The sequence below is a fragment of the Zophobas morio genome, unplaced genomic scaffold, assembly GCF_036711695.1.
Source record: "Zophobas morio isolate AGI-343-1 ecotype UQ-CSIRO unplaced genomic scaffold, CSIRO_AGI_Zmor_V1 ptg000093l, whole genome shotgun sequence".
Lineage (NCBI taxonomy): Eukaryota > Metazoa > Arthropoda > Insecta > Coleoptera > Tenebrionidae > Zophobas > Zophobas morio.
Window position 1 is genome coordinate 313,249 of NW_026972198.1, and position 12,951 is coordinate 326,199.

The following is a 12,951-nucleotide window of genomic DNA, read 5'->3' on the forward strand; positions in this document are numbered from 1 at the left end:
CATTGTCGTAATAAATATTTTCGGTCTCCGCCTTGAGAAGGGCCGAAGGTTGAGGTTCCTTGAGATTTCTTATGGGTTTAAATTGCCAGTAGGATGTAGGCTATCTCGAATTTTCAAGCTTGGCAAGATTCAATTTAAGTTTCATTGCGCAAATTAATGAGGCAATTTTTACTTTTTGTCAAGTTTGTTAAGAATTCATTTATTTTCGGGATCTCTGATATGCAAATATTGTGTCTTTTAACATATTTTACTGTCAGATTTTTAAATTTCATGTTAGATTTCATGTAGATAAGGTGACTCGCTATCGCGACTATAACATACCCGTATTTCTCATATCACGGTAAGCCTCACTATAAGGTAATAATTCACATTAACTGTCCTAAGTACGTCCATTAATTTCGCTTATTTTGTTAACTCCTTCGTCATCTTAATTCTTTGGCGGATCTCACACTATATTTTTTAATAAGAAATACTAGGAGATATCCCTTTTTAAGTTAGGATAGCTAGTATGCCTATATCTAACATGTTCTCTGATTGACAGAAAAACAATGTATAATATTAAACGCTGAGTCATTGCTGAACTATTATAACCATGACCATTGATAAGAAACAGCTATTTTCTTTCTTACCTTAAGCAATAACCTTATTTTTTTTTTAATCCTGCAGTAGTCGCAGGGAGTCTCCCAGATCTGGAAAATAGTTTGCTTATTAAATTTTTAAATTGAGAAGAAATTAAAGCTTAGTGTAAATTGTATTCTAATATCTCAATAAAGAACAAATGTTCAAAAATTACGGTATTTTTTATTTAATATAGAAGTAAAAAATTTAAAACTCAAGGGGCCTGAGAGACCTACGGCGACTATAGTAGGGTTAATAATAATAATAATACATTTATCAAGACGGATATCTAATATTTTCTCATTTAATTTACGTAAGAAATTGAGATAGCCAACTTGGTAGGCTTCAGTACTATCATTCTTTGTGTTTATACCTTATCATTTTGGACATTAGTCAAGAACCCTCTATCTTTTTACGGAATGAGAATAGGCGCTAGTATCAACAACTATTTTTTTATTTTTGGGTTTTTTATATTTATGAGAATTCTAAAAAATTGTTTAATGATTTCTTATTAAGGGATGTCTCCACGATCTGGTCAATTTATTAAAAAATTGCATGTTTCCTCACCAAGTTAAAAAAAAAAGTGAACAATCACCTTAGTGGAGAAGAAGCATTTATTAAGGTATTAAACAATCTAATATTTTTACTTTCCTTTAATAAGAATATCTTTTCTTGTAGAAAAAATCCACACCCCCAAGGTATGAAAATGAGAGCTGCACTTACGGGGATAAACCGCGACTTAGAGCGTCAATACTTTAACCACTGAGCTCTGATGATATCGACGTCTCATTTCATAATAATCCATTAAATTACCATTTAAGTTGCAACTTAATTTTTTGAGAAGACAGAGCTTAAATTAAAGCAATTAGGTCTAACGTCATTAGGTAGACATTAATAGAAGCATCGAGGCTTAAGTCGAAGTTATTATCATGACCCCATCACCATTTTAAAATTTGTTTTGGGTTTACCCTTAACCTAACCTAGTACAAAAAGTAAGATAGTATGAGGGGAAGAGGACCTTAATTGGCGTGTACGCGGAAATAGGAATATTTAATAACTATTGTGTAAAATGAGTTAAGTATAGATACCATTTTTTATTATAATTGAAAATAAATTGCAATTAAACAAAAACATTTATTTTGATGTGCATTTATTTTTATTTATTACAAAAACTATATACATGAGATTAAAACCTGATATACAGATTCAACATAAAATTTTCTAAAAATCGGATATTATAAATATACTCCTTGCTCGCCTACGCGTCCATTTTAAGTGTAAAAAGTAACATAAGTCCGGTAATGTTATACGAAGTGCGCAGTAAAATATTTTTATTTTATTATTATAAACACATTATTGATCTGAAGAATTTTGAAATGAGCACGGATTTTAGATATGAACATACTAATGCTCAATATAAGTAATTTTAAATTTCGTAGCAGCAAACATATAATTCATGTTTGAGTAATATATAAGTGAACTCTACTACATTGCAAAGTTGTATATTATATCGTAATATACCTACAACATAATTGTTACAACCATTGCGAGTTATTATGAAGTTAGTTGCTATTCAGAAATTTCTATTTTAAAGCGATTTGGTATATACAAAAAATTTTCTAAGAGAGCGCAAGCTGTGATCTTTAGAGTAAGGAAAAGGACTTTGGCTTCCCTGTTTGGAAAGTGCATACACTATGTTCGCGGTATTGTTCTTAACATCCACAAAAAAATTAAAAAGAGACAAGTATAACTATTAAGGGGTAACAAGAGTGCGAAAAGGAAATTGGTTAAGAAAAGTTTACTCCCTCTTCGTGGCCGCGAAGGGCAGACCTTTACGCCATAAATTTTTATCATTAACTTCTTTTCGTACAAAACAATAAATATAATTCTATTACAAAGCTAATGCTGACATTTAGCCTCTTACATTGAGATCAACTTAAAGGAAGATATTATCGATCAAATATTATTAATTTTTCCAATAAAGTCCATATTCTTTAAATAACTACTTTAATATATCTGTTATCTTATATAGTGTTGTAGGTTCGTATATAGTTAATTAAGGTAACATAGATTGGTGGTAACAATAACTGTAGTCTAAAACAAATAATAAATTATCCAAGCTAGGATTAATATCTCCAATAAAAAAGACAAAGAGAAGTAAGATCCCAAATGTTGTTTCGAAAGCGCCCATTTTAAGAAGTCAAAAAAGGTTAAGTAGTACACAGCAGCGCGGTCGCTATATATTAAGCCCTACCCAAAATTAACGAAAAGGAACCAGAAAAGAAGCTCTTAAGCAAAATTAGTATTAAATTTTAGACCCATTTTACTGAAGTTACTCATTTGCTGGCTAATTCCAATAAACATTAGTTTGAGAACTAGCCCTTTTTTCTCGTCTTTTGTTCGTGTCTTCACAGTAGAAGTGGAACTGCTGTCTTTAATATTTTTCAAATAGTTTTCGGTTAACATTGTTATATCGAATTGCATATTATTTTTTGAAAACTTTGTTTTATTTTTACCTAAAGGTTATTCTCCTTTCGAACGAGTTCTTTTTGTTAAATGTTATATAAAATCCCATAATAAGGTTGTTAGTTTATTTTAACCATATATTTATTTAATGTTATTTTTAGGTGTTCTTGTAAAAAAAGTGTTACTCAATGGATAACTCAAGTTTGGAAGAAGCAATTATTCAAAGTCTCAATGTCGATAGCGTAATTGAAAGACTTTTAGAAGTTCGTGGGCAGAGACCTGGGAAGCAAGTGCAGTTGTTAGAGCAAGAGATAACTGGGTTATGCCTTAAAGGCCGTAATATTTTTATGAAGCAGCCAATTTTGCTTGAACTTCAGGCACCGATAAAAATTTGTGGTGATGTGCACGGTCAGTATTATGATCTGTTACGTTTATTTGAATACGGTAATTTCCCTCCTGATAGCAATTATCTATTTCTTGGAGACTATGTTGATCGTGGAAAACAGTCTCTTGAGACAATATGCTTACTTTTGGCATACAAAATCAAGTATCCCGAAAACTTTTTTCTTCTTCGGGGTAATCACGAAAGTGCATCTATTAATCGAATATACGGTTTTTATGATGAATGCAAAAGGCGTTACAGTATTAAAGTATGGAAAACTTTTACAGATTGTTTTAATTGCTTACCAATTGCAGCTATAATTGATGAAAAAATTTTTTGTATGCATGGTGGCCTTTCGCCTGATCTGCAAGCTATGGACCAAATTCGAAGAATAATGCGGTATGCTTTGCAAGTTTAACTTTATTTAATTTAATATTCCTACTCTTGTGCAGACCTACCGATGTTCCTGATACTGGTCTTCTTTGCGATTTGCTTTGGTCAGATCCCGACCCCGACCTTAATGGGTGGGGAGAAAATGATCGAGGAGTATCCTTTACTTTCGGACCCGACGTTGTTGGAAAATTTCTTGCAAAACATGACTTTGATTTAATATGTCGAGCTCACCAAGTCGTAGAGGATGGCTACGAGTTTTTTGCTAAACGTCAGTTGGTGACTATATTTTCTGCACCAAATTATTGCGGCGAGTTTGACAATGCCGGAGCTATGATGAGCGTAGATGTTACATTAATGTGTTCCTTTCATATTTTAAAGCCAACCGACAAAAAGAGTCTTATCAAAAAATAAGTGAATTTGAGTTATACAGACTCACTTTTTCTAGACTTTTAGAATATACACTGTATTTTTGGTTATAACCTTGCGTAGGTTTGTATAACATCTATTTTTATACCTTCGTCGTTATTGATTTTCGGGGTTTTGATTTTTTTTCTTACGTTAAATAATAAAATTATTTCTATAATAATATTTTGCTAGAGTATACCTATAATCCTATAAGCATTTTTTTAAAAGGCACTGCGTCGTTATTTTTATTGAAAACTGGATTATTAGCGTTTATTACGATAAAGAGTTCCGACTAACATTTTTTTTTCGGTTAATACATTTTTTTATAAAACCTGTTAAATTATGTTTTTCGCAATTTTTTAAATAATTTTATTTAGATTTTGAGTATTTTTCAACGGTTTACAGCAGTAATTAAGAAAAGGTTAACCTGGTTTTGCATTTGCATGATAAACTTATAATAGTTTTAAAATTTTGTGTTAATTATTATTGGAGGGGGAAGGCCAAAAAACGTTAGCATAAATTTAGCAGAAAATTTTTGTTATAATTCAAACCAGTTGCCAAATTATTTTTTAACATTCGGTCCAAATTCAAATCTTATATATTATTCTAAAACTTGTTATCTCTGGAACTTGAGAAAGGGTGGCGGTTGAACAGGATTTAAGTTAACACAAAATAATCGGGCATCTTTTATTGCTTTATATATAAGCACATATTGCCACGCTGATCATAAATAGTTAAAAATAAAAGTTTGAATCTTTTAAAAATTGTTAGAGCCTCGAAAATAGGGTGATTTTGTCCCATCATAGTAGTGTTTAGCCTAAACTCAAATAATTTTCGAACTCTATTCGGTGTAAAAGATCGGCAGCAACTTGCTAACCAATTAATTTTAATGCTGGGTTGGCTAGCCTGGACAGTTTACGTGCTTGCACTTTTAAGTGTAGATATTGTTTTTATTTACGTTTTATAAGATAATAATTTACAATTTTGTTTACAGCTGCGGTCCTTAAAGTGATTTCAGTTTCCTGAAAGACCATATTTTTTCTGAAAAACTTACGAGCACAGTTGTTAAACTCTGTGCACGGAATAAGTAAGAGTAAGCACGCACTAATAAGTAATAAGCTAATAATAAGTTAACTTTCTGGGACATGCCATATTTTTCAAACCAGGAAAGCTAAATCATTCGTTTAGCTACAAGGTAATTTACACTGGTTAATATTAAATAACACAACCTTCTAGTTCGGCTTTGCGTTCTGCACACTTACCCAGACCATCAGGCCGGTTTTCTTCTTGTGTAAGATAAAAGGCGGAGTAACTTGAGGCTTACTAAAGAGAACTGTGTTTTTGATTATCTGATAGTAACAACGCTACGCATAGTTTAACACCCTGTGGCAAATATGTTGAGGGAAGAGATGCCTTGTATTAAGGGGGACTTATTTCTTAAATCTAATTATATAATAGGAGCTTTACTATTAAACGCACCAGTGGTTGTGTTTTATCTTTTTAACGCCCTCTTTGAGGATAAACTTCTCAAACATAGTTGCATAGTGGTTAAAACAACTCTATTTGACTAAGAGCCTTTGGCGATAACCGTAAATATAAAAAATCCTTTGTATACAGGCTAACTGAAACGGTTGTTTTTTACATATGTTAGCTTTTTTTTGTATACATTGTCAAAAGTATTCGTATTTCTACATATATTAAACATGGCTTATCATGTTACATCTCCAAGATGGCCAGTCTTGCATACTACTCACCCAGGACCCTTTACAACAAAAAATTGGTTAACGTAGCTAAAGATAATTTTCTTAAATTTAACCTTATTATCAGAGGAGAATTGTTCTAGAGAACTTTTCAACGCTGGTTAATATATATTCAGTTTGGGAAAAGGAAGCCTTAACTTTTTTCTGTTAATTTAGACCCATAAGCCTCTACATTTTGACCGTTACTTTTACTAACTTTTCCCAAAAGCTTATAAATACGTGTGTATTTCTTGCCGATTATAAAATTTTGTTAGCTTTTAATTTGTAGGCTAATAAAATGATAATTTCCCCTAGTCTACCCAAATGTGCTTCTCCTATAATTTACCTTAACAAAACGATTAAAAGCGTAAATTATTAAAGGATGTGAAGTATATAACAATATTAACTTTCGCGTTCTTCACACGGCTTGTATTCATAAATTTTTTATTTAGCTGAAAACCTACACACGGTAATTTAAAAAGGCTTAATAAACCTGAAACTAATTAATACCTGTGAATATTCTAAAAAATAAGAGTTGATTTTTTTATAAATTTAATTGCACACCGCATCGTCAACACCAGGTTATATATTTATATACAAATCTTTATAGGCCGTAAATAGAGATGAATATAATATAACAATTTTTTTTTAGCATGGCATACTACGGCCGGTCTTCTTCAGACCTTGAGCCGCTTCATCTGAATCCCCCCTCCTCTGCAGGGGTTGGGGCCCGAGTGCCCACTAGTGTCCCGAAGGACTGAAAAAGCGGAAAATATCGGGCCAGGAGACCAGCCATTCGACCTGGTGTGGTGGAAAATCTCAAAAAACCACCACTGGGGGAGAAGGTCTTGGGTCGGAGACTCTGACTAACACTGACCAGCACCACTGTCAGCCGGACCTTCCCGATGATGACCTCTTCATCCAAAAGGGAACAGCCCATAATAATACCACCTATTACTATAATTAAGACGGTCATAAAGATCTGTGAAGATGAAAAGCTCACAACTGTGTGATTGAAGTAAAAAAATTAGAGTTATTAAAATTGGATATAGGTACCTGAGGACCTCAGTTGTATTGAAAATCTCGAATTATAAATTTAGTTTTAGAATAAACTAATTTATCTAGAAAGGCATTAGTATTGATGTCATTCTGTTCCATGACACCTATTATCAATTTTTGGAGAGTTTATTATACAATGTTTTCCAAATAATTAAAGAAATAGTATACTACTTTATCCCACTCATCCGAAAAGCAATATAATTAATATTTAAACTGAAAGTTACTTCACGAATTTATAAACTTATGTAAATACACTCATAGTATCTATTATTACCCAACAATAACAACCCCAATAGGCTCCTTACGCAGATATAATCTTGCTGTCGCTTTCAAAAATACACAAGTTATTTCCAAACAAAAACAAAAACGAAGCTTATCATCGTAGTCGCGTACAAATCTGTAAGCGTAGCATTATAACTTTTAAAGCCTCATTCCACTTTTAGTTTTCCCTTTCACCCTTATAAAGTAAGCATGTGCTAAAATTTAATCGTATATATATAATTGCTATAAAAATGTATCATAGCTTAATCAAAACTTTGTAGTGTTACTTGGCGATAAGAAAAAATGTTTCAGGTAGTTGTGAAACACTATCAGCAAACATGTCAAACAACTTTGAATATACAGGCTACAAATATTTTTTTGTCTTTACTGGCGGAATTGTCGTCCTAATAATATTAAACCTGGAAAAAAAAATAAGAAATGGATTGAAGGGCAAATCATTTTGCCTAGCAGCCTTTTGAACGTTGTTGTAGAATTTTCAAATTAAAGACGGGAAAAGTAACTAAAAGTTGCAATTTTTTTCCAAGAAGCGAACTAAGAGACCCGGAAGTAAATAGTAATAAATGAAGCATTAGCCTTTGGAGAATGAAGAGAGCAAAATTAGTTCTGAGTTAGCTACAAGCGGTGGTGAATAATTAAGAAAATAGAGCACTTTCGCAATAGACGACCAATATGAATTAACAGATACAAATCGAATTTCTATAAATTGGGAAAAAAATTCTATTGTGGTTGAATAATTGGTATCAAAAGGAATTGTTGTCGTTGAAGTTGATGAAGATAAGGTTATTAACGATATAAAGCTTAATGAGATGAGATTCGATGCTTATAAACCAACCTATCTTATTAGGAATACAAGTGAAGCTGTTTAGAATTCAGAGTAAACCAATTCTATGAGAAGGGATGAAAAAGGTACATGGGATATCTACACCTTAAGTCGCGAAGACGAGCAACTAAAAGAGTAGAAATGGCTGTTTAAAGTAAAAGAAGACGACTCAAAGAAATAGAATATACTTTAGAGAATCTCAAGATAAATGGAGTCTAATAAAAAAGTAAAAGGAGTTTTTGAACAATTTCTATTTTGTTGCTCAGTTTCTCACCGCATATATATCTTATAAAAGATCATAAAATCATTTCCATGTAAAATTAATTTATTTTGACCAGCTTAAATTTTATAATTGTTACCTTTAATTTGTATCAAAATAAAAAGCTTGGATCAAGTTAATTCTTCTAATTTGTAAAAATTGCTATCCCTTCGTGTTTTTTTTAATAGTTAAAATTAAGGTTACTGATTGGTCTATTAACGGATCATTTCCTGCGAAAGTTTAATTGTAGGTTTCTGTTTTGTTTTGCTATTTTTGTAATTTTTGTAATTTCGGTTATCCTTCGCTTATATTCCTTAGAGTCTATTACAATTTTATGATCTTCTTTTGTCATATATTTTTTGCTATGTTAGTTATGACTGATTAAAAACATTTTGTAGTGTTTTGCGTTTTATTGTTAGTTGTTTCTTGCTAGAGTGATCTACTACGAAAGCGTGAATGCAATGGTATCGCGGAATGGCAAGATTATTGATGCTAATCGGCCATCACTACAGATTAGCTCAGCTTCTTTTGATTTTTAAAATACAAATATATATATATATGATAATATAGATGTCAAGTAATTAGTAAAAAACCCGAGGGATGTCATGTAAGCTATTAGGCGAGTTGAATGAATTATTTTTTTCGTTAAACTAGGCATTGCAAAGGCGAAGCAAGCAGGGCTTTGTGGTTTACGTTTATACAAATTAGACCATAAACAGACTTTAGTAAAAACTTGCGTGTTTTACTTTATTAAAATAACTTTCAGTGAATAATTGCGTTATACGTCGATGATATAAATAAGGTAAGAACAGTGATCGCTGTCATATACTTTGATTACAAGGAAAGTAACAATTGAAGTATTAGAGGACAACAATTATATAACTTTTGACTAAAAAGAAACTTATAAGTTTCCAAGAATATTAGTTGGAAAAGAATTTTTGAGATACAAGTATCGTTTTGTAACATATAGTTATTCATCTTTATTTTTATTTACCTAAAAACCTTGCATGTGGTAAATATGTTTTTATTTCACTTCATTGTTCCTACTGTCTTCCTTTTGGTTCAATCTTAAATTACCTTAATTTTTTGCTTACTTAAGTTCTTTCAACTGTATTAACTGTCTTGTTTTCACAGTTATTTAAAATATAATTTTTCTTTAGGTTACATTTTTTACTTGCTTTCTTTTTTAATTTAATAATCCCCATCACAGTGACAGTCTTTTAAACTCCACCGGCACACCTTTTTAATATCGCGCGAAAAGGTCAAATTAGTTAAGATTAATAAAAAAATTTGTTAAGCCATAACTAAAGTAAAGGAAAAAAGATAACCCCTAATCACGTATTCATGAAGGAAATTGAACAGGCCGATATAAGTATATCTAATCAAAACAAGAAAAGTTAAAGCGGTTAATGCTTAAGTTGAGGAGGACAACCTTCATTGCTCACCCCATATTGAGAAATAGATGAGGGTATATATTTGCCACTATATAACAATTTCTTTTTTGCTTCAAGTATAAGTCTGTAAAAGCTAAGGGTGTAAAATGCTACGTAAATATTGTAATTACAAAGACAGGAGCCGCCGCATATTACATTTAAAGGAATAAAGAAACTTATTACAATAAAATTTCTAAAATTGCAAAATTAAAACCTGAAACAGTATAGCCCACCGAACAGATAGCTCTTTGTACAATAATTAAAAATAAGTTGACTTTTAATTAATGACAAAAACTAAGAGGAAACAAAAAAACAAATCTCGAAAAATAAAGAAAAATTTGATTTTTCCCATCACTACAAAACGTTTGGTGTATGTTGCGTAAAAGCCTTCAAATTACCAACAAAGTCAAAAAAAATTTTGCTACATATTGTTTTAATAAAATAAATATACCATGTTTACAAAGTGTTAAGTAAAAATATACTAGAAACATAAGTATGAGGGAAACGTTACTGTTAGAATTTTTAATTCCTTTTAAAAGTTGTTTTGGTATATGAATGAAAGTGTAGAAGTGACTGACTTTACTTATTTCTGTCTTCCTCCTACCTTATTTTTCTTATTATCCTTATTGCAGTAACAATATGGAACTTTTATAAAATAAAATACAATAAGTCTAACGTTTACCATGAAGCGTCATATACTGTTTGCTTTTTGTTAACTGACACAAAAGCAAGGCTTTAATTATAAATTTTGAATATGAATATAATATACAAACAAACCCCGAGCCAAAAAGGCTACTGTACGTCAAACAGAAGTCGAAACTAAAGCAAGACAAATAGTGACACCCTGCACTGCATAAGCGAAAACAATTACACCAAAAAGTGGCCGCTTATCTTAAAGGACAGGTAGTCAAATAATAAAGTATCAAGTTTCTACAACAATATTATGAAAAAAATGATCCTGGTGTGAGTTACAGGACTCTTTAACACTTAGGTTAGTAAATATAGGTTTTACCGTAAGCTTAGTTATATTGTAAAGAGGAGTGCGCGGTGTGCTCTCTATTCGTACAGTCTCTGGTACGTGTCTTTCAAGTTCTTCAATAACCTATACCAAGTAAATTAGAATTTTATGGTAGGTTAGTTTTATCCAGCCTTTGAAGCCTGATGATAAGAACACATCGATACCTCAGTTTGTATTCTTGTTAGTCTCGCACTCTCTAAGCAACTGTTATGAGTTATGCTATACTAAAAAAATAATGATCGGTAATGTTGGAATGTAAAACTCTGTTTTTGAAAGCCCTAAATTTACCAGTTTTCCTCCGCTTGGGGCGTAAGAGGGATGGAAAGATGGTTGTCCAGTCATAAAGATTAGAATATTTGTTTTTATAGAGCGGGATAGTTATAACATAAGATGCACTAAGTAAAGAATTCTTATCAATTTTGTAATAAGTGGCTAATGTGATTATAGCTTACAAAATATTACCTAGACTTAAGGTTTAGAAGTAATAACCACTGCAAAAAATAAAAGCAGGGCTATTAGGAAGTTAAAAAAAAATTATAGATTTTAAACACTATTTTAATCCAATGAAAAGTTGGAAAAACAAAGATGAACGGAAGAAAAAAAAACGTGCACAAACAGTACAGTACGTGGTATTTCGTGGGTCCGCAGTACTGACAACCTCGTGGCGGTTTGACTTTCCAGACCGGACAGAATGAGGTTACTTTTCCTCAGATATGACCTTGCCCAATTGGGCGACAAGTCGAGGTTTTTTTAAAAGCCTAACCGTAATATACAAATTACAAAAAAATTAGTGGAAATTTTAAAGACCTTGGTCGTGAGAAAGTCACCTTATATTTACCATACTTTTTTAATTCTAGTTTTTAAAATTTAATTACCATTTATAGTTATCTAAGAAATAATGTAAAGAAAATGGTATGCGTATGATAAACTTATTTTACTTAACCCCAACCTAAAAACTAGAATATAAATTTTGATTCAATGTTAGCTGGTGTAAGTATAATTGATAAGAATGGACCTGGCAAGTTAAGAGAACGCACATTAAGTCTACAAAAAAGGAACTGTAATTTCAGCATAGTGATATATAAGAAACATATATCGTAACCTTAGCGTGATTAGAGAAGGAGATAAGAAGGTACGCTTACTTTAAAGATTAACCTCTTCACACATAAAAGTACTTTTTTTTCTTTACATAATTTAAAAGTGCTTCATTTTATCACAATTATCTTTGTTATACTATAAAATCTAACAAGTATAAAGTGTAATAGTATCTAATATATGCCATCATGCTATTTAAGCACCACTACGCCATCTTAGTATTATTGTGAACTATTTCAACGTTAAGAGAAATTTTACTATATAACAAAGTAAAATCATTTACTACGAAGAATAACTTAAAACTATTTTAATATTTTACGGATGAAGAAACTTAAGAGGACTTGAGAAAGTGTTAAATAATACAAACTTATAAACGAAGCTTTGAAAACTTTAATAGAATGCTCATTATTTAACAACCATTTCAGGTAAAATTGTTATTTCATGAGGCGCTGAGAAGTTAACTATAAAATCAATTATTTTATAATCAAAATGATGAAGGTAACAGATAATTTTTTTTATTGTAACCACATTTTGGATTAGTACTTAGTACAGAATTATGAAGAGGTAATTTATAATTATTAAATTTAGGCGTTATAAAAAATATTATTGAAAACCTAGTTCTTTCTTATTAACTCTTCAAGATTTTAAGCTATTTATCTATGTATATGACCCACCAAAAGTGTAAAGGTCACTATTTTGTAATTTCCAGCTACTTTTATATTCTTTGTAACCGAAAGCCTTAAATTAATATTTTAAAATACTTTTTTAGATAATTTCGTTCTAAAAATGGAATTGAATTGATTAAGTCAGTATAGAGAAGGACTTAATTTGTATAGATACCAAAAAAAGAACTGATAAACCCAACCGCTTAGCTTTAGTGTAAAGCTTTTACACTGTCATACATACATAATCGTACAAAACTGCGCAAACAAGCAATATGGGTTTCGACCTCATGGAAAATGTGGTAAATATCATTTTTTTG

At 31.1% G+C, this 12,951-nt stretch overlaps 1 protein-coding gene across 1 annotated transcript; it reads left to right on the top strand.

Annotated features, from left to right (window-relative positions):
• Positions 1-3,008: 3,008 nt before the first annotated feature.
• On the top strand, positions 3,009-4,351 carry LOC135144296 (serine/threonine-protein phosphatase alpha-2 isoform-like). The gene is made up of 4 exons (XM_064076304.1): positions 3,009-3,076; positions 3,141-3,199; positions 3,246-3,865; positions 3,919-4,351. The coding sequence occupies exons 3-4, from the start codon at positions 3,273-3,275 to the stop codon at positions 4,268-4,270; spliced, it is 945 nt and encodes a 314-aa protein (XP_063932374.1). The 5' UTR covers positions 3,009-3,076; positions 3,141-3,199; positions 3,246-3,272; the 3' UTR covers positions 4,271-4,351.
• Positions 4,352-12,951: the final 8,600 nt, after the last annotated feature.

Coding starts and splice junctions, on each gene's coding strand:
- LOC135144296 (XM_064076304.1), top strand. CDS start 3,273: ATGGATAACTCAAGTTTGGAAGAAGCAATTATTCAAAGTCTCAATGTC. Junction 3,866..3,918: donor CAAATTCGAAGAATAATGCG/GTATGCTTTGCA, acceptor ACTCTTGTGCAG/ACCTACCGATGTTCCTGATA.